The sequence below is a fragment of the Rhamphochromis sp. 'chilingali' genome (assembly GCF_963969265.1).
Source record: "Rhamphochromis sp. 'chilingali' genome assembly, chromosome: 6".
Taxonomy (NCBI): domain Eukaryota; kingdom Metazoa; phylum Chordata; class Actinopteri; order Cichliformes; family Cichlidae; genus Rhamphochromis; species Rhamphochromis sp. 'chilingali'.
The window spans coordinates 26,101,854-26,129,522 of NC_137933.1; the positions used below are offsets into that span (position 1 = coordinate 26,101,854).

General features: G+C 41.6%; 1 protein-coding gene across 1 annotated transcript in view; it reads right to left on the bottom strand.

Annotated features, from left to right (window-relative positions):
* Positions 1-4,482: 4,482 nt before the first annotated feature.
* syt9a (synaptotagmin IXa) overlaps positions 4,483-27,669 on the bottom strand; it is a 28,633-nt gene continuing 5,446 nt past the window's right edge. Inside the window, exons 2-7 of the mRNA XM_080885365.1 lie at positions 23,125-23,620; positions 21,915-22,470; positions 16,923-17,043; positions 16,654-16,825; positions 16,273-16,402; positions 4,483-5,067 (exon numbers count right to left, since the gene is read on the bottom strand). Coding sequence (XP_080741491.1) covers positions 4,999-5,067; positions 16,273-16,402; positions 16,654-16,825; positions 16,923-17,043; positions 21,915-22,470; positions 23,125-23,620 — 1,544 coding nt within the window. The 3' untranslated portion in view covers positions 4,483-4,998. The remainder of the gene's footprint in view (positions 5,068-16,272; positions 16,403-16,653; positions 16,826-16,922; positions 17,044-21,914; positions 22,471-23,124; positions 23,621-27,669) is intronic.

Genomic DNA, 27,669 nt, shown 5'->3' on the forward strand with positions numbered 1-27,669 from the left:
AAAGAGGGGAGGAAAGATGAGTCAGGAAGCACCAGATAAGAAATGTCAAGGAGAACAGCTGGAGAATAGATGGACTGTTCTGTCTTCTTAAGGGACTGGTAGGTTTAAAAGTTTCAAATAACTAGTTATCTATCCATAATCCATTTTTTAGTTATTTTTAAAGTAATGTCATGAAACTGATATTGTATCAGTTGCAGTGGTAGAATAAGCACTCGGGTCCTATTTAAAAGCTTCAAGTATAAAGGGCACTGAAAAGTTGTACATTTAAACTGGTGGAAAAGTGTGTAAATGTCATTAACAACATGCACTTGAAAAAAAAGTTGTCAAAAAAGTTATCATTCTGATCTTGTTAGTTGTTAAGTTTTTCTTGTCTTCCTATATTCACCATGCTTAGTCTGTGTTTCTGTGATGTCTCCTGCATTTAGTTAGTTTTGTCTTTGTGTTTACTTTGGCCTACCAAGCTCATGTATCGTAGCCTCTGTCTCAGTGCTAGTTTCCTGTCTTATTTTGATAGTCTCTTGTTCTGTGTGTGTTGTGTGTGCCTAAGTGTTTATCTTGTGTATTAACTGCTTAGATTACTTTTGAACCCTGCTTTTTTTCAGTCAACTGAATTTGTGGCCTTATATAATATAGGTTTGTTCAAGTCTATTAAATCCTGTCCTGGAGTCTGAATTTTGGGTCCAGATTTCCCACAACTATGACAATACACTTAAAATTTCTTAAAATGTGACAAAAGGCTGGTAATTTAAAGTTTTGTAAATTATATAATTTGACTTCAAATCTCTTTTTTCCTATCGTATGTTATTTCCTATGTATAGAAAAATCATAACTTTTTCATATATTTTAAAGTAAAATTTCTAAAAGAAACTGCAACAATTAGAAACTAAAAAATGTGTAATAACTTTGTTGCCTTTTATAAAACATGGGTTTTTATTTATGCCTTATCTTTGCCTCAAAGCTTTAGATCCCTTACCCATACTGTCAGTGATGTGAAACATCTGCTTGCCTCCTCTAAACTATTACCACACACACACACACACACACACACACACACACACACACACACACACACACACACACACACACACACACACACACACACACACACACACACACACACACGCACAGCATTGTTATTCAACTATGTTCACAAAACAAGTTCAAATGACCTTTTATTCCACAAGCCATCAAATTTCTGAACGTGAGTGACACATACGTTGCCAAATTGGTGAAAATCCTCCCTAAGATCCAAGGAGAGTGAAAGTCTCTGCACATTGTGTGCCTGTCTTTTTATGTTGATGTGCTTGTTTTTATGTGGTTGTATGAATGTCAGGTGACTTCTCTTGCAAGCCAAATTCCCTACTGGGGACAAATAAATGTATCTGTCTTTCTGTACTCAAAAATACAGTGTATCCATATTCTGAATGCATTTCTATCTTCACCTTGAGATCTTATGGTAACACAGGTTTTTATTAAAGGATTAATGTGTTTCCTTTGTCCTCAAACAAAATACACAGTTTAAATGTTTGAATTTACTTTTGTTCTTGTAAATTCACATAAAATCAGGAGTTTCTCAAGATTTTGATGTCTGAGTACCAGTTTAGGGAGCCAGAATACGATTCAGGGTCACACAAGAAAAGTGCACACACTCAAGGCTTCCATTTCGCTCTTAATAAATTCTGTTCAGAAAGTGTCTGTATGTGTTGTCATTTTTGTGTTTAGAGTGTTTTAATCACTTGAGAGATCAGCTGTTACTTTTCTGTGGCTGTATTTTTTTTTTTTTTTTTTTTTGTGTTAAAATTTTTTAGTCATTTGTGATTGCTTCATTCTGTATCACGATTCTCTACCATAGCATGACATGAACTGTGGATGAATGAGCTGCACAGTACTACATTCTTTCCCTTTCATGCTCAGAGACTGCATAAAATGTTATCAAAGGCTGCCACTGGACACAAGCGGTACTGAGCTAAGCTGCCTAGCTATAGAATAAAGATGGGGAAAAAAGGCTGTGATTGTATGTAACAATCTTTTGAATATTTGTGGATTAGAATATGAAGGCTTTGAAGAGTCGAACTGCAGTAATTTAAATGTATATTTAAATAAGCCAAAAATCAGCTGAAGTTTAATTTTGAATTTTGTTTTTAATTTGCTGTCCTCGCATCTTGAAAAAGAAACTATAACAATATATGTCTAATATGACAGCTTCAGTTGACCAGGTGCAGCCAGAACCTTTGGATTAACATTTATGAAAAATATCTTGTTGAAATATTTTGAATCTGCCCTGTTGATATGGTTATTGACAGTTTACCATGCCACACGCAAGTCTTTGATGGCCTGTCTTGGTCTGTGATGTATGACTGTCTATTTTTGTTTTTGAGATACTGTCCTCAGGGGCGCTACAAACCATCCATTTAATCCGGATGGGAAACATTATTATTATTAATACTCGATGCACAATTTTCCATGAATACAGTTTTGCATGTTTTGTAGTATTTTATTACTGCTTCTCCTAAGGGAATAGTTTGAGAAACTCTTTTCAAAAAACCACTCATGATTGTCAGCTAATAGTAAATACACAAAAACACTGTCATCTTCACCTCCTTCAGGTGACACACAATTTCAAAGATGGCCTTAAAGAGGAATTTCATTAAAGGAGAAAAAAGAAAAGCAAGCTCACTCTCTCACTCTCACATCTACCTACCAACCTACTTACCAAAAATCCCCCCCCCCCCTTTTTTTTTTTTTTTTTTCTTTCTCATGTGGCTGTAATATTTTGATAAAATACTAATGTCCTTTCCTTCTGGCTGTTTTGAAATTAAAAATGCTTTGAGGATTATGCCTACCACTTTGATTTCTCTATTAAAACTGTGTTTTGCTCTATACAGCCTGAAGAATATATTCAGTGCATGTAATAATAAGGATACATAATAATAAAAGACAATAAAAGATTGTTTATTTGCTCTTAGAAATATTTCTTGTAATTTCTGTTGACTGGCAGAGCTAACCTTTTACCAGTGCGTGAAGTAAAGAAAATAACTGAAGCACTTTGGATACAGTGCCAGTCATAAGCTATTTAAGCAAATGAAATGAGAAAGGAGCTTAAGGGGACTGTCTGGAAACTGGTAATTATGTTTCCTTTGATTTTCAAGTTCCAGCTCACCGAGTGAGTCAGGCAACTTCCTGGATGCAGTTTACTGTTGTTTACTTCTCACCGATAAGTTATGGTACTAAATTGTGACAACACATCCGGTGAATATTGTAAAATTAAATCAGCTTTTCACTACAAAGGGAACAACATCAGATGTGCTTTGTGAAAAAAATATTTTCAGTAGATTCATAGTAGCTAGAAATCTGGCAAAGATTAACTACAAAACATGTCATTATTTATTTAATAAGAAATAAGACAAAATGCAGAAGCAGTGTGTGAAAAACTAAATACATGCTTTGTGCTTCCATAGGAATTAAGAAAAAAAGTAGAAGTCAGGTGCACCTCTATATAGTTTTGACAGCTTTCTAGTCATCATCATGGGTGAAATCAGTAGTGATCTTAAGAGCTACATCACTCCATTAGCATGGTAGCTTTATATGAGAGGTAAGTGTGTTAGCCTAGCTACTAATAGATAAACACTGTAAAATTCTAGTTTTTTGTATATGTTTATGTACATGTACATGTATCCCCCCCCCCCCCCCCCCCTCCCCCCTCGAATGTCTCCCTAATTCTGAGGTCTCAAGGTTGGCTAGTATGGCCACCGTATCTTTGGAACCTTCTGTCATTAACTTGACCATGAACTCCTATGTATACGATAGCATTATACAGCAAATGTCAGGTCATCACTCTGAAAACCAAAACATGGCCAACATTAAAACATTAATTAAGCCGAACATAAAAAATCTGAAAATATAGAAAATGATTACTTACTACAAGTTATTGCTGTTAAATGTGGTTCCATATGCTTCTAATTCATGGAGTGAACTATGTTTTTTATGTGCTGCATCTTCATTTTGGCTTCATTTTTTTTTTTTATAAATGATGAATGATAATAAACAATCTAATTGATTGTTTGGTTGCCTTTATCTACTATTAAGACCCGATGAGGACTAGATAAATTTTTATTATGTCCTGACATGTAAAACCTTAGAAATAAAATAATATGCAAAACTTTAATGTGTTTGCATTAGCTTTTTGTCTTATATTTAGTGCTCTAAAACACTAATCTTAAACAGTAATAAAAAATATATTCTACAGATAATATATTTTACTGTATACTGTTTAACACAGTTTTGCTCTTTACTTACTTACTTACTTTATCTTGAAGAGCTAGTGTTGTGTACTATAGTTGCTAAAGTGATAGAAATCTAGCATATTTTGAAATTCTAATTCACATTCAAATTAACTGAATTGAAACTGATGAACATTTTTCTATGGAATAATTTTTATTCGTAACATTTAACATACTTTTACTTACAGGTATTTTGCCTAAAAATGAACTGTCACTGCACATCAACTGACAGAACAATACATCCTATTCAAAAAATAGAAACAAAAACCAACAAACAAGTAGAAGATATCCCATCAAAACATGACCTCATGCACCAATTCACAACCAAAAAAAAGAGAACAGTATGGCAGTTCAACTGGTTGTAAGTACATTGTGCAGTTACAGAGACTCATCTCATTAAAACAAGTAACAAGACTATTTAAAAAAAGAGCAATGAGTTTATAAACTCAGGAACAGCTCAGACCTAAAATATCTGCCTGTGCTGGTTCTTTTTCTTATGGAACATCATAGAAAAAAAACATCCATCTTTGCAGTCATTCAACATGCAACTGATCCAAAAGAGCAGAGCTCAAGACAGTTTGTGTCTTTCTTTTCCATAGGTATTAATGCATGTGTTTATTTTTTTATGCTAGGACCATATATGAGCAAAATTCTGTATCACATCTGCCCAAAGGTACATATAGCACAGCCTTCGGCTTATTTGAATTGTTGCTCATGGCTACGGAGAAGGAGGTGTCTTCAGAGAATTACAGGATCCTCCCTGGCTACTACCTGTGGTCCCCTGGTACTGCAAGAGAATAAAGCAGAAAGATTGCAATGATAGTTAGTGTAAAAGAAACAAACAAACAAAAAAAACCTCCATCTCTATTAGTCATATAAACAGATGTACGATGATATCAAATAAATCTAGAGCCAATCCTACCTTTTTATCTTGGAACAAATGTACTCACCACCTACAGAGCGATGAATTGGGCAGTGAAACAAACACTGTATGTCTGCCATTTCATTTTTTTGATTTTTGGGAGGTCAGTTTATTTATGCATTCACTAAATTTTATTAGCATAGACGTTTTTTCTATGGCACCTTTTTCTTGCCAAGTCCAAGTGAAAGGATAAAAGCTTTTATAGATAAAGTGGTTCATTTGGCATAGAAACACATGAACAGACCTGCATTTGAAACCTCACAGCATAAAAGTACAGTACTGTTTTGTGAGTAGCATGAGAATAAACTGACTCAAAATTGGGCAGGATAACTATGGTTTCTTTAGCATTCAGTGAATTTGGCAAAGATACTCATTAGGTTGACCATCATTGTAAATGAACAAACTGAAGACCAATCATTAACTAAGAGCAATAAATGTTACATCGAAAGCAAAAAATAGAATTTTTGCCAGACACCATATTTCAGAAATCTGCTTATTGGCACTTGGGGAGTTTCATCCCTTGGGAAAACCAATCTTACTCCCCTTGCTGTTACCAACTAAGGGAATGCTGCAAATCAGACATTTAAATGCTGTTTATTAACTTTTTATAACCCTTTGATCTCAGCTACAATGTCTATCTCCTGTGGAGAGGGCACAGAGTATCATTTGCATGGAGGTTGGCCAAAGATTCCCAGTTCAGGTATGTATTTGTAACCTGTAAAACACAGTTTTGTCAAAGCAGTATTACTATCTGAGAAAATATTGTCAGATAACCTCAACAACTACATCATATTCAGTTTATGAAAGGTAAACAGGTCTTACCACTGGGCTATTCAAGAAATAATGTGTATCCATAGAGAGAAGGTTCAGTGTGCAGAAAGTGATGGGTACATGAATACTTACCTTTGCTGCAGAAGAGGCAAAAGTGAAACGAAGAAGGAAAAATATAAAGCCTGGAGATATTTTTGTCAAAATTGAACCTACTTCCCCACAATGGCTCCTGCACATTTTCAAGAGGCTTGGAGACTTTCCAAGTAAAGGACTTGTATGTTGAGTGCATCCACAGATGATGACTAATGTCACTGAAAAGCCTGTGACTAAACTTAGGCTGCTATTGGAACTTGAAAATTCATAGGTCATCCCAATAATTCTGTAGATGTAGAGGAATACCTAAAATGTATAGTAAATTCTAGTCACTATTACACTGTGTAAATACACTTAACTTCCATGGGTTAAAATGGTCACGTCTGTTAATTATTAATTATTATTATTAAATAAACGATTTTACAGAAGGCGCTACATTGCTATGGAAACTTTGGCAGCCAATTTGATCTCTGGTGGAACAGGTTATATTTTAGCCATCACACACAGATATGCAATTTCACATAAAATAGCATCACCATCTGTGGACTTTTTGGAGAGAGCCACTTTCTTTTTCACTGAAAATGATTAAATCAGATATATAATGTTTTTGAGCTTTCTAGGCTTCTTGTCAATTCTGGCAATAAAGTGATTTCCATGAAATGGCAGACATCCTCTCTTTTTTTTGCTTTGTTATAGCTTACAACCATATTCCCTTTACCACTGACCAAAAATCTTTTCACAGCCGCATTCTAACAACACACTTCAGTATCAGTGAATAGTAATGAGCTCAGTGTGCCTTAATAACTGGACAGTGATAAGCTTCCTACCCACTTGTACTTTCTTTTTCTTTCATCTGTCAACTCTAACCTCAATTAATGATAAATGTTTTTTTATCATTATGTTTATGTTATAAATATTTTATACTGCTTAAACTTCAGGAAGATGGCCCAACCGACCTGAATACCTCAAGCACCAGAAACCCAAGAAAGAGGAGGAAGCATCAATGAAGGACAGGCCCCTGAATGGTATGTACCACTGGCACATAGATGAAGTGGCTGACATCCAGAAATCCTACCAATGGCCAGACAAAGCTGCACTGAAAGACAGCACAGAGGCAGTAATCATGGCAGCACAGGAACAGTCTTTAAGCACAAGATCCATAGAGGCTGGGGTCTACCACACCAGGCAAGACCCCAGGTGCAGGCTGTGTAAAGATGCCCCTCAAACAATCCAGCACATAACAGCAGGGTGCAAGATGGAGAAGTATCAAGGGCTCAGAGAAGAGGGTGAAGGTAACAGTGGTCCCAGTGGTAATTGGAACACTAGGTGCAGTGAGTCCCAAGTAGGATCTCTGTCCAGAAGAGGGCAGTCCTAGGAACAGCTAAGATACTGCGCAGGACCCTCAAGCTCCCGGGCCTCTGGTACAGGACCCGAGCGTGAAGCATAGACCCCCCTCAGGGGAGAGAGGGGAATTTTATCTATCTATCTATCCATCTATCCATCTATCCATACATACATACATACATACATACATACATACATACATACATACATACATACATACATACATACATACATACATACATTCATTAGGGGTGAAACAATACATGTATCGATATTGAACCGTTCGATGCAGTGCTTTCGTGTATCGAACAATACAAAATTTTTTATCTATTTTATCAACTTTTCTTCTGACAATGCTGTCTGTGTTGAGCGCTCAGTGGACTTCTCCGCCTAGGCTGCACTGTCGAGCACAGATCCACTGAGTGCAGCGCAAGCTAGCAAGGCAGAAGCTAAGCTCATTGCAACATGGCAACTGCCTCAACGCTACCTGAAATTGAACCTCCCCCACCCTCATTCAGATCTGGCGTTTGGAACTATCTTGGTCTTCATGTGAATGTTACCGCGCCAGATCCGCGGCCCCGAACCGTAGTAAGGAAACCTCTGGCAGTTACTTGACTCGCAGCCGGCAACAGCTTACTATACAGGTCAACTCCGCTAGCAAGAAGATCGAGGGAGGCGTAGGAAACTGCTTTACCGAACCTTTATTTCTCCTCCAAGGCACGAACACCGCGTACAGTGGGCTGAAACAGTTTACTCACAGCGGGCATCGCCGATACAACTTTGGCTGCCGAGGGAGTTATTATATTCCTTTTATTTACTTTCTCTTCGTCTCTTCTGTAGTTAACCGTTACTTTTCTTTTCCTTCTCCGCTCACCCTCACACACCCGACAGGCAGTTCCGCTACACACACCCGCATACATTTCCCATCAGGCTTCACCCTTAAAGGACCATGCCTGTAACACTACCCCCACTCTGGATGATAATTAAACCCTTAACATCATTCCAGCACATGAACCCCCCATTAACAAGGAAACATACAGCATTCGTGCCCCCAGTCCAAAAATGGCGATCCTTAGGATGGAACAATCTTGAAGTAGACAACTGTCCATATTTTAAGCACAAGAAAACATAGGATGTACAGGGTTCACTTTGAGGAGGGTGCAAGTCAATGTCCATATCCCGCCCTTCACATAGACAGTATTCATAAAGAAAGACATTAAGGCACTACAGCTGAACGTTTACCCCTATATCCAGCTTTACCTCATTAGTATAAACAGTTCAAACAATAACTTGCAGCCCGTCGACAGCCATGTTGCCAGGAAACAGCAAGACAAACAAGCCCAACAGTACACGTAAGAATAGCCCCCTGTAACAACTCAATTTACAACAGTCATATCACTTAACATATGTAACATGAACAATTTTTTTTTTTTTTTTTTTAACTACTGAGCAGGGCAGCGATCCGCCTACACCCCGACTCAGTTAGGACATACTAGCCTAGTGACTGACCCAGTCACCAAACATGTCCGGTGCCCGCCGCACACGCTGTGGTCTGGAACGGGGTGTGGACCTGAAGGAAGGGTGCTGTTCTGGTCCTTCAGCCCCATCCACGTAAGGCTGAACAGGGCTGGCTGGCAACCCACTACCATCTCCTTGAGCGGGTGGCGGAGAGCCAGCTCTCAGGGAAGCACCAGTATCTGGTTGATCTGCCCCAGCTGGGGTCTCCCACAAGTCGAAGGGGCCGAAATCAATGTCAGAATCGCTTTCGTCGAGCGCTGGAGGAGGCACCTCGGTGGGTGTTGCCTGGTCGGAGTCTTGGAAGACCCAGCTGTTGTCCAGCGGCGTTCTTGAGTGATAAGGCTTGAGTCTGTCATGATGAACCACTTTAGCCTTTGCTCGGGGCCCCTTTTTAATGCAGTAGACTAAATCATCCAACAGGCCCACTACGAAGTAGGGGCCCTCATAGGAAAGCAGAAACTTGCGAACCTTGTGCCGCAGTCTCTTGGTCCCTTTGATCAGATGCCACACTGCAGCGCCGACTGGATACTGAACTTGGCAGATATTCTTATCGTACTGTTTCTTAGCGCGCTCAACAGATTTCCCGAGAGCCTCCCGTGCCAGTTGGTGGGAAAGCTCCAGCCTTTCCCTGAGTTGCACCACATACTGTGGTGTAGTGCAGTTGGGGGTGTCGTCGGCCGGCAGACCCGCGACCAGGTCAATAGGCTCGGTTATCTCTCGGCCCAGAAGCATCATGTTTGGGGTCAATCCTGTGGAACTGTGCTTAGTTGCCCGATAAGCCATGACAGCATAGGGGATCATTATATCCCAGTCCCAGTGGCAGCGCTCCGCGGTGGTGGCTAAGGCCTTCTGCAGGGTAGCATTAAAACGCTCTACCTGGCCATCGGACTGTGGATGAAAGGGCGTGGTGCGTGTCTTTTTGATTCCGAACAGTTCACACATCCCCTGGAACACAGCCGACTCAAAGTTGGTGCCCTGGTCGCTATGCAGAGACTGTGGGGCTCCATATCTACATACCCACTCCGCAACAACCTTTCCTGCCAACGTGGGCGCTTGTGCATCGGGGACTGGATAAGCCTCCACCCACTTGCTGAAGTAGTCTTGTACCACCAATATGAATCGGTTATGCCTTTCTGTTTCATTCAACGGTCCCATCAGATCGACTGCAATCCTCTCCATGGGGGCGCCAACACGTACCGTGCCCATCGCTGCCTGGGGGGTTTTTGGGGGCCACGCCCTTTCAGCACAACTGGTGCAAGTGCGGCACCACAGGGTCACATCATCTTTCATGTTGTACCAGTAGTACCTATTCTTCAAGCGTGCCAGGGTCCTTTCTGCCCCAAAGTGGCCACCCACTGGGCCATCGTGCATCTGCTGCATTACGGAGTGACGATAGGCGTGAGGCAGAAGGATTTGGGGGAAAAACACATTACTTTCTGTACAGTGGAATTTCCTCACCAGCACTCCATCTTTTAGGTACAGTCTCTTCCACTGCGCCCAGTAGGCTTTGGTTGTGGGGCTGCATGCCGCTACATCGGCCCAGACGGGCCGACCTTCCCCTTTTTCCTTCCATTCCCAAACTGGGCCTATATCCACATCGTTCTTCTGGCTAGCCAAGAGCTGTTCTGGGGTCCAGCCACTGAACAAGCTAGTGTGATGGGACTCATCCACCCGGTGGATATTTGGGCAGGTGTCGTGGCTACTACTGGAACAACAGTCCACTGCTGCTACGGGTGCACACTCTGGTTCTGCTACCCAGCTTTTCCCATCGGTACCATCAGGCCCCACTACCCCCACTGGGGGCTGCCCTGGGGGGGTCATGCTGGTACCACAGTCCTCTAAGTTACACTGCACACCTTTATGCTCGAACCGGTCGCTGTTGATGGTGGGCTCTGGGAGTGTGCACGGGCATGAAGCGCGGCAGGGTCTCCTGGAAAGTGCATCCGCATTCTGGTGGTTTTTCCCAGGTCGGTGCAGCACCTGGAAGTTATACTCTGCCAGCTTCTCCAACCAGCGGGCCAGCTGGCCCTCGGGCTCCCTCAGCCTGGTCAGCCAGCGGAGGCTGCTATGGTCAGTCCGGACAGTGAACGGCCTACCCAGCAGGTACTGTCTGAAGTGGGAAGTGAACGCCACAACCGCCAGAAGCTCTCGCCTGGTCGTACAATAGTTTTGTTCGGTAGCCGACAGCCGCCTGCTCCCATAGGCCAAGACCCGCTCTTCGCCCCCTTGCACTTGGGAGAGAATCGCTCCAATCCCACAATTGCTGGCATCAGTGTCGAGGAAGAAGTCACCCTGGTCCAGTGGGTAACCCAGGACAGGGGCTGCCGTAAGCCGTCTTTTTAATTCCTGGAATGCTCCCTGGCAGTCGGCAGTCCAGTTAAAACGGGCATACTTCTTAGTGAGTTCGTGGAGGGGTTTAGCCACTGTGGCAAAGTCCTCCACGAACCGGCGGTAGTATGAGGCTAAGCCAACAAACTGACGCACTTCTGTGACGGTCCGCGGTGCAGGCCAGTCCGTCACCTGCTGGACTTTCTGGGGGTCCGTGGAAATACCTCCAGCAGAGATGATATGGCCCAGATAGGCCACCTGCTCCCGTAACAGGCAGCATTTAGATGGCTTCAGTTTTAGGTTGGCTCCACGCAATCTGATGAACACTTGCTCGAGCCGCTCCAGCATCTGGGTGCTATCCTGGCCCAGGACAATGATGTCATCTAGGTACACTAGGCATGTCTCCCACTGCAGCCCAGCCAGGACTCTGTCCATAAGCCTTTGGAATGTGGCCGGTGCGTTGCACAGTCCAAACGGCATCACATTCCACTCGAACAATCCCTTACGGGTACAAAATGCAGCTGCTTTTCGGGCTCTGGGGGTCATCTCTACCTGCCAGTACCCTGAAGTCAGGTCTAGTGTACTGAAGTACTTGGCAGTAGAAAGCGTGTCAAGGGTGTCCTGGATGCGTGGCAGGGGATAAGCGTCTTTAAGGGTTCGCTCATTTAGTGGTCTATAGTCCACGCATAGTCTGGGACTCTGGTCTTTCTTCTTCACCATCACAATTGGAGCAGCCCAGCCGCTATTGCTAGGTTGAGCTAGCCCAGCCTCCAAGCTCTGCTGTACTTGCTGGTCGGCCGCTATTTGTTTGTCCCCTGCCATCCTGCGCGGCGGGTGCTTAACTGGTGGCCCTGGCGTGGTCAGGATGTCATGCTGGACAACACCAGTGCGACCAAGGTCATTCGGGCCAGTGGAGAAGACATCACTGTAGGACCTCAGCAGGCCTGCCAGATCGTAGCGGGCAACATGAGTCAAACCGGGGCTGCTCTCGGCGTAAAGGGCCTGCAAATGGCTTGGTACAGAAGCAGGGGGAGTACCATTAAGTTCGAGGGCTGCCAGGACCCTTGGTGGGCGACCCCCCGACCCCTCCAGGACCTGCACGGGCTGAAGAACCCCTGCCACGGCACCACGCTTTAAGGTGACAGCTGCGGCCCCAGGGTTAAAGACTCTGATTGGGATGCTAGAGGGTTTACTAGGTTGCACAACTGCGTGAGCTACCAGTACTTGGTGCTTCTCCACAAAGCCCTTTGTAGGGCTTAGCATCATGTCTCTATGGGCGGCACAGTGGGAGCTGGAAAACCCGGGGACCACATACTCGCAGCCTGGTTCCAAAACCGTAGTGCGTGCCACCCTAACAACAAGCACCTGGGGTCGAGGGCCCACGCCAGAACATGGTATCTTTTCATTAAACAGGGTTATCTCTTGGCGGCCGTAGTCTAAGCAAGCGCACGATTGTTGCAGGAAAGGGTGCCCCAGAATAACTTCAGTGCCTTCAGCCATGGCGGCCAAAAGAAAGTCTACATTTTCAACACCGCTCCCCACCTGTACAGGCAGGATGACCTCGCCCAGAACGGCCAATCCCTCTGGACCAATGCCTTGTAGAGTCTGAGCAATGGATGCCTGCACCTGAGGTCTTGACTCTGCGGGGATGGTGTTAAAATAGTGGAGGGGCAGCACATTCCGCCGTGCACCAGAATCCAGCAAGGCCCGTATTTCCTGTCCCTGTATTGCTATCTGGACACACATCACATCTTGGCCTCCGTTGTGGAACACTGTGCCTGGGTCAGGGGCTGGGCCTCTAGCAGCTTTTACAGGCTTTTGGGCAGGTGAGCGAGGAGAGGGGCAGTTCCTCTGTAGATGTCCTATGCCGGAGCAGTTATGGCAAACAGCCTCCTTCCTGCTTGACCTGTTAGATGTGCTCCAGCTTTGGCGCCCACGCTGGATAGGTCTTTGGGCCCTCTGCGGTGGTTCATAACTTAGCATATGAACACTCTCCCGTAATGCAGCTGTTCGGGTCCCCTGTGCTGTAGAGACTCGTGGCCCTGGCTGCATAAGCTGTGTGACTGCCCTGGCGGCCCTTTTCGTTGTCTCGAACCTGTGGGCGATTTCATAGGCTCTTGCCAGGGTGCGTGGTTGTTCTTCCAACAATTTCTGGACCATTTCAGCATCTGCCAAAGCATTAGTGAAGATCTCTACAGCAATGCAGTCCTGCTCCAGCTCGGAGCGGTTGGCATACACAATGGAAACCTTCTCGTATATATCATCTCTGAGGGTGTGCAGGGCCTCACCTGGTTTCTGGATTCTCTGCCGTAGCTCAATGCCAATGGCTGCTGCATGCTCTGAACACGGCCCATAGGCAGCCTCCACCTCCTCCACAATCCTCTGGTAACTCCAGCGAGCAGATTTGGGGTTTTTGTGGATTATGGCTCCAGCTGCGCCCCTCAGGCTGAATCTCAGTTGGACAGCCATGGTGTTCTCCGTCCAGCAGTTGGCCTTTGCACAGGTCTCGAACTGATAGAGAAAGTCTTTCCATGACCCTGACCCATCGAAATGGTCTGGTTGTAATGTGGGAATTTTCTCCTTGCCCCTCGTCTGTCCATCAGCACTACAATCTGCAAAACCCCCGTTTTGCACTACACCAGGAAAACAGCCGCGTGGCCCTGGCATGGCTTGTTTTGAACTGTGACCCTGGTCATGCTTGCAAAGCCCACACCCCCCATCTGGTGCTGGTATTGCCATGCGAGTTGTTGGGGAAAAATAGCCCTGAGCTGGCATTTCATAGCTGTACTGCGCAGGTTGGGGTATACCCGGCATAATGTGTAGCTTCGCTGGCTCAGTAAACGGCGTTTTTCTAGGGACACTGCAGGTACAGTTCATGGCGGTGAATGGCTGGCTGCATGGCCGAGATGTAACAATCCGAGGTGGGTGATCATGCGAGCCATGCTGTCCCACTGTGAGCGGTGTAGATGCAGTGTTACCAGGGCCTCCGCAGTCTGAGCACTGCAACTGCTTAAACTCACTGCACACTGCATTCTGCTTCGCTATTGGTGTTAAGAAAGGGTTGGTGTGAGCTGAAGGTGGCGGGGTGAGATGCCATGCAGCCTCAAACTCCGTCGTATAGACTGCTGCTATGCTCGCCGCTGGCGTTAACTCTATGTCCGTGATGAAGGGGTTGCTGCTGTGGATTCTATTGTTTACATAAGTGGCACGGTCCACATTAGCTGTGCCACTCTCTGGGGTTTCTGGCAAAAATGGGTTGCTGCTCTTACTGAAGTACATTCCCATGCCATCCCCTTCAGCATCTCTCGGAGCCGCCATTTTCTCTGTCGTCCGAGGGAAAAGAGAAAAAGAAAGTTCGCTCCCTCTCTCTCGGCGCTTTGCGGAGTTTTATCCCGGACGAGCCCCCAGTGTTACCGCACCAGATCCGCGGCCCCGAACCGTAGTAAGGAAACCTCTGGCAGTTACTTGACTCGCAGCCGGCAACAGCTTACTATACAGGTCAACTCCGCTAGCAAGAAGATCGAGGGAGGCGTAGGAAACTGCTTTACCGAACCTTTATTTCTCCTCCAAGGCACGAACACCGCGTACAGTGGGCTGAAACAGTTTACTCACAGCGGGCATCGCCGATACAACTTTGGCTGCCGAGGGAGTTATTATATTCCTTTTATTTACTTTCTCTTCGTCTCTTCTGTAGTTAACCGTTACTTTTCTTTTCCTTCTCCGCTCACCCTCACACACCCGACAGGCAGTTCCGCTACACACACCCGCATACATTTCCCATCAGGCTTCACCCTTAAAGGACCATGCCTGTAACATGAAGTATGACCCTGATGGTAAGCGCGTCATGGACAAAAGTAAAACAGTATGTCAGATGTGCCACACAATGTTCAATTGGTGGGAACTAGTGTGTTAGCGCAGTTAGCTCGTTAACGTGTTGACGCCACCCAGCCCCATGTACGGGCAACCCGTTCTCACTCCCAAAGCGTAACATTTTACGCTAGGTGACAAATCGTCACCATATTACGTTTTCGGCTACCCACCACGTTCCTAAATGACGACCTCGGAAAAAGAGGAAATATGAGAACCGTCTGGACTGAACCTACACATGTTCGCTCTTTTTCTTCAAATCGCTTAGAAACACGCTATTTAACATCATTAAAGTCCTGGTTAAGGTCAGGAATAAGGTTATGGTCAGGGCTAGGGATAAGGTTAGGTTTAGGGCTGGAATACAGGGCTGGAACGTCTACTACCGCGGGAGCGTCATTGCACTGGATTCCAGCCATAACCCGCCGCGTACCATAAGAACGCCGAAGGTCTCCTTTCGCGTTCCTCAGGAACGCCGCGGGACGTGACAAAACGTCGACATGTTACGCCTCGGGAGTGAGAACGCTCTGGTACGGGGCAATCCGCGGTAACTTGTTAACGGAGATTTGCCGCGTTATGGCGTTAATGTCATTTTAACGAGATTAAGGCTGACAGCACTAGTGGGAACACAATGAATATGACTGCATGTTTACGCCGACATTATCCTAGTGCAAAGACAAGTGGAAGCAGACAAAAACAACAAGCACACATGCTACAAACTTTACCCGAGTCATTTAGACAGCCGTTAGCACATGATTCTCTTTATGGGCACCTGATATGTTTAATATGCTGCTGAGAATACAGCCCAGAAGAAGCGTATAGTATTGCTTTTATTTTGGAAAGAGACATTTCTCTGTAAAAAACTCTCTTTTCCAAAGATGAGTGATTCCTCGATCAGATAGATTTATTTATTTTTATTATTTTGTTGTTTCAGCAACATTAAATTTAAAAACTGTACTTTTGAGTTAAAATATATTTTTATAATTTTAATAAATGACAAATTAAAAAGGCATGAACATTTTTTTTCTCAAAAAAATATCGAACCGTGACACCAAAGTATCAAACCAAACTGAACCGTAAATTTTGTGTATCGTTGCACCCCTAATATATGTGTGTGTGTGTGTGTGTGTGTGTCAACACATGCCATCTCACCTCAACGAGAGGATGCCAGTGGGCGACAGGTTTTCGGGGATATGTAAGCATTTCACTCCAGTGATCTCGACCGAGGCTGTCAGCATCATTGCCGACTCGACACACACCAATGACCTCATTATGGCCTACTCTGTAGACCCAGGAGGATAAGGGAGAAAGAAAAAATATTATAAATCCTCCCATGCTTTCCAAAAATAATAATGTCTTACATATTGTGTGTGAAAACCACCCAAGACAATATGTTACAGAGACAAAGAGTTTGAGGAAATATTTGCAAATGTTCTTGGAATATATTTTATCCACTTTTGCCATGCAGCAAGTATAAATTAAACATTGACCCATGCAAAAGATGTAGAAACTACTCTATAGAAACTCTCGAACCGGTCATAATCCATCACAGCAATCAAAAGGCTGATCTGCTCTATGTTTTCTGGAGGGACATCAAACACAATGGCCTCATTATAGACTGGATTCAGAGTGTTCCTCTTTGTTGATGTCTTCCTCTTCTTCAATCTGCGACCGTCACACATCAGTGAAACTTTCACATATGGATCTATAAAAAAATGACACAAACAAGAAAAATTAACTTGATTTACATTTGGGATACCAGTGGGGTGCTGCAGTTACAGTCAGTATCAGATTTTAATTACCAGATGCACCAGTGATATCCATGGCCTTGAGGTTGCGAGCCTTTATCATGGTAATGGTCAGTCTGCCCGCAGTAGGCAAGTAACAAAGTGAAAACATCAGATCCCCAAGGTCCACATTATCCTAAAAGACACAAAAATATTTACTCTAAAATGAGTTTGATTGTGTATTATTCTGGTCATTTATTTACAGTGTACAACTTTTCTACAAATACTATTTTCTGTCATATTGCTCCAATTAAAGCCTCCCATATTTCACCCGGCACAGAGGCTTCAGTTCAGCTGCTGCTCACTTATCACTAGTGCTTAAAATAACTCCACAAAAGAAGTGTGAACCAGGAAAGCACACAAATATGTGTGGTAAAGACACCTACAGTAGAATCTCTTGCTGATCTGCTGCTATGTTGGTGAGATTGTGCTGGTATTTCAAAGCACGTGTCATCAACTCATCATCATCATCTGATCATTTACAAAGGTAAGCTCAGTAAATTCAACTGAAGTGCAAAAACAACAACACTGAAAACTTAGGATCAACTGACTTTGCTGCTCCAGTAATTGTGATAATGACATCATATTACTCAACTGCACTGAGAAATCTAAGACTGAGATTTGCCCCATATTGTTATGAAACTCTCATACTAAAAGTAACAAAGACCAAGTAGGAATGTTTTTTGCAGCAGCAGGTCAATGAAAAAAACAACTCAAAACAACTCTTATGTATGCTAAGATGCCTTTTAAATTAAGATATTCAAAATAACTAATTTGGTATCCAAAGTATAATATATGTTAAGTGCTAGTTTTACAAGTATCTGTGAAAAGGGAGATGCAGAAATCTATCAAGAGGGACATCCATACAATTGGCAACAATTTCTATAGCATGTCTTAGGAATGTCACACACACTTGGACACTATTGAGTTATTATTATTATTATTTTTGGTTAAGCTAGAGAAACTGATTTGGCATTTTGTGAGTGTGTATTTCTGTGTTGTTTTTTGTTTTTTTCTGAGAGAGAGAGAGATCACCCATGAATTGCACTTGTATATTTTGCTGCAATCATGATCAATTACTCATCAAGGCTTTTAAATGTGAAGGATGAATTAACTCAAAAAACCCTCCAGAAAATGCATCCCACATCCCAGAACTATCTGTTTTACATGCTTCATGGTCTAATAATTGTGATACAGGTGGGAAACAGATTAGCACTGTGTTTTACGTGCTCCGCAAAACTTCTTAGGCATCAAATAGCATGTAACATCTGCAGGTTGAATGTCATGCTCAGCGTTTCTGATAATCAGGCTGGTATGCCACAAGTATATTCTGTATTTAAAAGCTCAAACCATCAAATGTATTATACAGCTTTTGTTCATACTGAGACTGTCATTCTTAAATCCAGTAAAAATAACAGATGTTCTTCATTAATCTACAATCTGCTTCTATTGCAGAGCTAAACAAGCTAAAATCTGGCAATGACACATCAATATGGCCTGTCCCACTGGAAATCAAGACTTAATGATAATTCTTTATTTTCTATCAAATAAGCTCTGTGCACTGGTTACAGAATATCATGTCTATGTACTGGTGTCCAAAGATAATTAGCTCATTTATGAGGATATATGTGTGGGGCATCTGTGTCAATCTCTGAGAACAAGCATTTGTACAAGTGTAAGAGTCTGTGTGTACTCTGTGGGGGTTTTTTTTTCCTTTTTTTCTGTTTGTGTGCATTAGCTGAGTGCTGTGAAACTGACAAAAACTGAACAGTGTGAAAATGTGAGAATTCCAGATTCTGTTAATCACTGGTTCCCATCAACCAGACGTCACACACCATTCTGTTCCAACCAGGCAACATTGATTAGCAATCAGTTAAACAGGGCAAAGGTGCACTGATCCAGTAAACATCCATATGTTGATGGATCAAAACAATCCCAATACTTTTTGTGAGCATTTTCCCCCGAAGGCTCTATCTGGCATGCTCGTGTATCGTCATGCTGTTTTCTCGGCATCTCCTCCCCCCTCTTCATTTCTCACTTTTATGTTTTCCAGTATCTTCTGCCTCAAAAGCTGTTATTTTACTGTCTGTGAATATCTCAGCCATTCTGAGCACTCTATAGAACCCATTAGCACTACATTCAGAATGCGTATAATATGCATTCACATCTAATTACTTTTTCTGAGTAAGCTACTTCTTTTTTGTTTTACTTTAAACAATTTGTTTGCGTACTAAAAGTTGGACACAGCTGATGACTTCGTCACAGCTGGGTTAAAACAGGTGTGTCCGTGTCTGTTTATGCATTTGTGCGTGTGATGAAGAAAGACCGAGACATGTTGAGGGAAAAAAAGGCAGGCAGAGATAGATAAAGAGAGAGAGACAGAGTAAAGACAGAAAGAAGAGACAGATTCTGTCAGTATTTTTAGAGGCCATGAGTAGGAAGCCGTTAATGGTCTTTGGCACACTGTATGTGAGACTTTATGCACTAAAACCTTAGCTGCTATCAGTAGCCTGCAAATTAGACAGGCGTGGACTATGCCACAAATTTGAGCTCTGCGTTGTCATAATTTAAACTGACACAGCAATAAAAAGCACAAAATAACACCACATATCTAAATTTCGATGAGGTGAAACAGACGAGATCAAAAGGCAAAAGAAAACTGATTACTGTGCCTTTACCATAGACAATAAAATGCATGGATAAATGTGGCAGCTTTGATGAGAAGAATATAAAAGCATGCTAGCCATACAGAAAAGTGAACATTATAAAATACATTTAATCACTTTTTTGAAATAATACCAGATTATAAGTATATATGCAGTAATACTCACTTAATTACATATTGCTGTTGTGAATAAACAATAAATATGTGTGATAATGCAATCTTAAGTTGCATGTAATGAAGTTCTAACAAAGAATGAGCATTAAAAACAAACAAATAAAAACAACCACAACAAGTGCGTGGTGTTAGATTTAATATTTAATTGATTCTCTCCCATCTGTATTACTGTTCTTAATCTGAATGAAAGTATAATTGTGAAATGAAAATCTAAATTCAGTGATGGAGCTGCTTATACTAGAGATGAAAGCATAACAATTTGTTTTCCATTACTAATGGCCAGTGCATCAGGCACACAAACTCTGCTAACTAATGTGCTCTCCTTATTAAAAATGATATGGCTGCAGTGCAGACATTTGCAAAAGACGTAGCGATGTAGCAGACAAGCCTGGACGCCAACAGAGGCAGATGATGATTCGCTTATTAGATAAACAAGAGACAGACATATGCACAACATAGACATACAGCTGCTCAGTCAAATACTCCCATGTTTTTTTTTGTCTGCTGTTGAACTGGCTGCATGTTTTGCTCAAAAGTCAATTCTTAAGATGAGAAGAATTGACTGAGATGAGATGAGTCTGTAAAACAGTTCATTCTTAAAGGTCGGCAGTGGTCAAAATATTGTTTTAACGAAAAGCGCAGTACATTCGGTTATAGCAACACTGTGCTTTCTGAAAGATTTCAGAAAGCTGCAGCACTGCTAAAGTAAGCCCAGTTGCAAAGACACTCCACATCTTATTAAAATCTTTTTGCTGAGAAGGTTAACTATGTTCCACAGTAAACATTTATTACAGTTTCCAGACTGACTCACCACGGCTGTTCCTGTTGGACTGTCTTATTGCTTATTAAGCAATGTTGCAATGTTTTAACTAAGATTTATGCCCTTACACAAGTAAAATCATAACTAACATAGTGACTGGGAATTGATCTCATCTAAATTCAACCAATAGTTTTCCTTTACACAGCTGTGCTTTATTGATCTTGTTTTATTGAGTTCTGTTGCCTAAACTGTTTCCTGCAATCAACTGCAAACAGAATATAGGGATCAGTTGCATGTTACAGCTGTTCAAGCTCAATAAATGAAATGCCTGTAAATAAAACAGGCCAACATATAAATACCAGTGCTGTATTGTGGTGTCTGAGATCTTTCACCTCTAAAGGAGATGAGCAGGAACAGTGAAAAACATTATAAAGATCTTAAATAGCTAATAATGTAAGAAAGAAAGAAAGAAAAATGGTGCGTATGTCTTGTTCCCAAACCAGTTTTCTCAGTTTTTTTTTTAAATATTTTTTTCTCCTGTTCTCCGTTTCTTTCTCTCTCACACACATTTGGTCTTATAAGGACGTACATACACTGACAGACACTCTCTGTGCAACTGTATGCTCACTTTATAGGTCTAACAGAAACTGGTCCTAACAAAATGAGATTTACTAGCACGCAGTCAGTAAGGTAACATGGCAAGAGGCCTGTAATCCTGTTGACCTTAAAAAGTCTCAAAGGATTTAATTTACTCATGGTAAACAGGTCGTTCCAGCAGAGCAAACTGAATTTAGATAAGTGGGAGCAGATGCAGTAAAAGTAATTGCTAATAAAATGCCTCAGTCCTTCACTTGTGTCATCTATTTGTAATATGTGCAGCATCAAGGATTGTTAAAGAAAAAGGAAGGTATAGTATTAAACACTATTCTAAATGCATATTTTTTAAATTAGTATTCCTTCCAAAAACCATATTTAATGAAAAATCTATTGCTAATCATTCTCCGGGCATGTAAAGGCAATTTTAAAAAGCATATAATATCAACACAGATGCCATAGATGTCTTGTGTAGTAAAATTTTGCGCTCGGGGTCACTACATCTGTTATTAAACAGATGTTTTTTTTTAAGTCTTTTCATCTCGACAGCAGAGAGAGACAGCAAAGTAAAAGAAAACATCAGTTTTCAAACACAGGCCTGATAACCTTAACTAATTTTTGTCCTGTTTTTTCAGACCTGACAAGTGATAAAAGGAAAAAAATTCAGTACTTTGTACTGCCAGTGGGAGACAGAGGGACAAATTTCGAACTCTCCACACAGCTGTCACACACAGCCTTTGTGGGGGAAAAGTTAAATATAACCTGGCAGCTCTAAGTAAATATGACATAGTTTTGAGTGAACGTTCAAACTCACCGAGGAGACATACTGGATGTCTCGACAGAGTTTTGTCTCCCTGGGGAAATCTGCCAGATCCAGGAAGTTGTCCACCACCACTTGACCAATAATGTCATGCCGTGAAAAGCGGTCGAAGTCATAGACACTGAAGTGTAGCTTTCGTGTAGGAAGCTCAGAGTATGCCACAGGAAACAGGAAGACCTCATCAAACACAGGGTTGAGTGTCTTGCGGTGCACCTTTGTCTGGTGCTTGGTCTTTCGATCGGGCAACAGGTAGATCTTAACATAAGGGTCAGAGGTACCGGAGAAGTCCTTGGCCGGGAGGTCCTCTGCTTTGTGGATCTTAACTATTAACTGTTCTAGATCACAGTCATATTTGAGGATAAAATGGAGGCGCCCACAACCTCCGTCTCTTCGACTTCCTTCGTCCCCCTCAAGGGAGCGCTGTTTGTAGAGCTCGGGTTTGAGGCGGCCCAGGCCCAGGCCCATTCCGGTGAGGGAGTCCTGCCTTTGGAACTGGGCCACGTTGAAGTCTGGGTTAGAGAGGTTCATGTGTCTACGAATGGACCCTTGACTGTGCACAGAGGAAATCAACAGAAAACAAAATCATACAACATTAACACAATGAAAAGAAGGAATGTTAAAACATCAGCTGCATATTTTTTGAAGCAACCTGCATAATGAATTGTTCTGCATATCATAATTTATATCTAGTGCCAATGCTGCTTTTCACTTCAAGAACATAGTGTACACATAGTGTGCTGTATTATACATTTTATAGTCTAGCAGACAGAAATTGTTGTTTTGGTTTCATTATTGCCTTATAATGTGTCTGTTTTTTATACTCACATCTGCACATGACATTTAGTCATGTTTCAGACACCTACACTTAACAAAATCCACATTTCAACCAAGCCTCTGAACTACCTAACCCTAATCATAAATAAGGTGTAAGTTGTTTTCCTTTACCAAAATCCTTAAATGTATTATAGTTGATGCACAAATAGAAAGTAAAAATGTGAAACATGTTGGCAGGAGTCATAACTAAAGTCAAGTCCAAGTCATTTTGTCTTTCATCTCTCTTGTTCTATTGGGAAAAGTAGCAGAAACAATTAGTAGTTTGAATGTTAGCGTTTTTAACAGAGATCATAATTGTTAGGGGATTTTTAGAAAATAAGGCCAGCATATCTTATGGGAGCACATAAATCAACAAATACCTCATACTGACCCTATTTCAGACATTGAGCATCCAGAAGGTGGGGGTTCAGTGGTCTGTCTCTGCATTCGGGGGTTAGTGTGAACTCCATTTTCCCTGCTTTTACTCTGGGCATCCAGTGGTATATCTGGAGATGTGTGGCTGATCTTCATAGCTGCCTCTGGTGTGGCCATGACCACAGGTGGTGGTGATACAGGAGTCACCGGAGCCTCCACTGAAACAACAGATGCCACGGGAGTAGGCTCTCTGGCCATGGAACAATGTGATGATTCACGGCGGTTGTGCATCGGGGGGTCCACAGCTGTGTAAACTGGCTGCCTGGGTGCAGACTGTGATGGCAGAGGGCTCATAGTCGGGTTGAGGTGCCCATGGGCTTCCTTGGTGGTGGGGGAAAGCCCACGCTCCCTCCATGGTATCCAGCAGAGCTTCCATGAAACAAAGAGGGAGACCCCAAAGAGGGCCAAGCCACAGGCAGTCACTACCAATGACAGCAGACTCACAGATATGTCTGGAAAGAGAGAACAAGATCTGACAGTGAATAAGTCTTCTCTTTGCTTTGTTGCACTCTGATTTTTGATATCACCATCATATATAACCATTTCATGATTAAGTTACTCAGTAAATGTTTTAAAAATACTGCATGATGGACATGTCAGGTACACAGCTATAGGTCCTGTTGGATTTATTTTTTTCTTTTCTAACAGATTCTCATAAAGAATGCTCAATAAAATCAAAATTATGTACAGTAGTAGTAGCAGTATTTAACTATCCAATGGAGGCTCATATCTGCACTCTAAGGGTAGTGTGCCCCCCATGTTTCGATTTCATTTCCTTTGCTGATAATTATGGTGAAAAAATGAAACTTTAAAAAGGATTTTTCCACAAAAGAGGTGCAAATACAACAAAACCAAATATAGAAATGCAGCATTACAACCACAGATGACCACAGTTCTTGGTTTGTTGTTGTTTTCAGAAAATAAGTTAAAATATTTTTGTTTTAACATGACAATTCAGAAATTCTTTTCAAGCATGCACATGGCATTTGACTTTTGCTTTGTGGTTTTTCTTGTGTGTATTTGCAAAGCAGCTATTGTCATACAGATGAAGATTACTTTTTTGAACTTGCTTGGATTTGTCTGTTTGCAGATGTTTATTTGAGTCTGGTGAGCTCTCCTGGCTTCCATAGGAATAACCAATGAAGAACTTTGAAAAGAAATGGTAAATGGCCTGCATTTGTATAGCGCTTTACTCAGTCCCCAAGGACCCCAAAGCGCTTTACACTACATTCAGTCATTCACCCATTTACAATGGTAAGCTACATTGTAGCCACAGCTGCCCTGGGGCGCACTGACAGAGGCGAGGCTGCCGGGCCCTCTGACCACCACCAGTTGGCAAACATGGGGTTAGTATCTTGCCCAAGGATATTTGGCCTGGGATCAAACCACCGACCTTCTGATTAGTGGCTGACCTGCTCTGCCACCTGAGCTACAGCCACAAGAAAGCAGAACTAACTCTCTTCCATGAGTATAATTTATAATGTGAAACTGTCAGTGAGGTACATTAATTGCAAGAATTTAAAATGTTCCCAGTAGTTTGATAAAGTGCTAAACCCAAGGCGCTTCATGCTGCCTGTGTGGTTAATGCATATTATCATGTAAATAAATGAGAGGGTATAAAAAACAGCTTGCAAGAAAAACATTTACAGGCTGTTATATATGGTCTGTGGTTAACCCTTTACAGCCGATCGGAGCGGGCACGCTCCATTTTGCGTAACTATTTTTAAATCCCGGTAGCACTGCAACCACGTAAGCTAGCGCAATAATTTTTTTTGCATATGAAACCGGAGGAGTTGTACTTACATCTTATGCCATCAGCTTGTCCTAGGTCACAGTTTCCTTCCACATATAGCTTTGCAAAAACTGCATAAAAATCACTTGCAGCAACAAAAACATGATATTCCAGAAACACGCTTCGCCGATCCGATCAGCTGTTTGTAATACTTCCTATGTCCATCAGCGCGAACTATCACATGACCACATGACCTGCCCGAAACCGGAAGTGACGTCATTTTGCGGAAATGTAGTTTTTTTACGATCGGGGCCTTATGAGCCTATACTTGTGTTTTAAAAAGTTATGTTTGAGTTTATGACTTTCTGTGTCGTTTCTGGGATGCTTAGGACTCATATTGCACTGCTGGAAATAGTTTATTTTGATGCATATGCTGTTATTTTGCAAATTTGCACTATAATATTTATTTTCGTTTTTCCTGCAGTATATAAAAATTGGTGTATTTCAAAAATAAAACTATGAAGACACTCAAAATAAATTTCCTGTGGTGGGAAACTAGTTTGTGCAACTTTTTTGTATTTACAGTTTTGAGGGATGAGCCTCTTAAATTTCTCTAACTAGAAATATATGTTAAAAAAACAAAACCGATTTTCAATTTTTTTGTAGTTTATTGCACTTTTTTGCAATTTATGTAATTACTATGCACCTAATGCAGACATATTATTAAAGTTTGGGCTATAATGGTTGTATTGATGTATAGCAACTTGAAATGCTCCCAAAAATGGCTACACAGCATGTAAAAATATAATATAAGCTCTGGCGGACTTGGTTCTATGGTAGGTCTTAAAGGGTTAAAAAAAACAATTTGACAAATGGGGAGGGAAGGCGTGAAAGTCGCAATTTATACAAAACAGAAAAAAAAACATTCTGAAAACAGATGAGTTTATAAGAGATATACTATCGAATCCCAAAATTCAAGGACAAGATCACTCATGAAGCTGCTCTACACTGGTACATGTAGGAGTTTAAAGGGCTCCTAACAGCTACTCTAGCTCTCCTGTTAAATCTGTGGATCCACAAAACACGTATAAACAAACTGAAGATGTCACTCTAAAGATAACAGCTTTGCAAAATTAAAGTTACTACTCGGTTGCTGTTCACACATGTGCATCATAAACTGTGTGATTATATATAAGCAGTACTTGTGGGCAACACCAGGAGTAATGGCCGTGGGAGTATAAAAAGTTTTACCAGCATATCAATCCAGGTCTTCATCTATCAAGTTCATAGTTTCAAAGCATGACACTGAATAATTCTTCAGTGCATTGCATTTGTTTACACCAGCCCAGGGTGTGCAAGTCACCATGGAAAGGGAGATGAGGTGTGAAGCAACAGAGTCATCAAGGGCATCTGAATCATCTCTGCTCTCAAGAAACAAAAGCACTTAAAAAAAAAATAGAAACTGCTGCAATGACTCTGAAATAATTACATGAACTTTGCAACTTTATTGCAAGTAAAAGGAATTTTCATCCAAACAGTGATAATATACTAAGTTACATTACTATTACCTGTCTTTTCTTAAATGATCTTTACTTTTCTGTTTTCACTGTTCTACTTTCCCTCTTTCCAGAAGCTGCAAATGTCCCCGAGCCTCTTTCTGGCTGTTACAGTAAAGGGAGGTTCTTTCTCTCCACCTTCACCAAGTGCTTGCTTGTTTCCTTCTCTCTAATATTGTTAAGGTCTTCTACCCCATACAATATAAAGCACCATTGTTGTTGTTATAACTGTTGTTATAAGCAAATAAAATTAACTGAAGTCTTGTTTTGGATCATAAGGACCCCATGGAGTATTAACCATTTGCCTCAAATTGAGGTAAGGGTATGTATGTATTCACATATATTAGATGTATTAACCCCAGAAATTTGTTAATTCTACTGATATTTAAAAACATGTAATAATGTTGTGCCTTTTTAAAAAAGTGCTGTTAATGTCAATCAAGACCATGGAAGATATGAAAAAAGGTTACATTTAACCATGTTTTACAGCTGGAGTCTCTGAGATACCAAACTGAAGAAATGTGGCTCTGTAGGGAACTTTAAATGTCACAAGTTCAAACACAGCATGTGTAATTTTCATAAAAATTAATTGAGGCTTTAATTAAAGTTTAAAGTTGTTAAAACAGGCTTGAGATGGTTTGCATCCTAATTGGTGTTACAGATATGCACACAATTTTGCTTTGAAAATCCCATGTCATGTTTTTGAGTTACTGTTTGATATCTGAATTTGAACAGTGTGTTTTTATGCACCGTTATTTGATGATGTAATGTCACTGAAGCAGACCAGAACAATCTTATAAACTCCTTATGTCGGCTAATGTCTTAGTAGTAGATATTAAGTTGGGATGGGTCTGTCATGAAGGAAGCGGTGACGAGGATCCAGATGCTGGACTGGCTGAGAATTAGACACAAATTTTAAAAAAAGACAAACAAAAAAACCCAAATTAAAACAACCAATGAAAACTATCAAAGTAAAACAGGAAACAATCCAGAACACCTACTCAACACGGACACAAGAAAACAGTGAGGAAACAAAAATGATAATCAGCTCCAGACAGAAACTAAAAAGGCAATAATATCTCATAACTGAAATAAATCACAAGTATATTAAACCCAAAGTAGGAACCAAAAACACAAACATTTAAAAACAGCAGCAGTGAAAGCAGAAAAGAAACCAGCATTATTTAATATTTAACAAGAATCCAAACCTTCA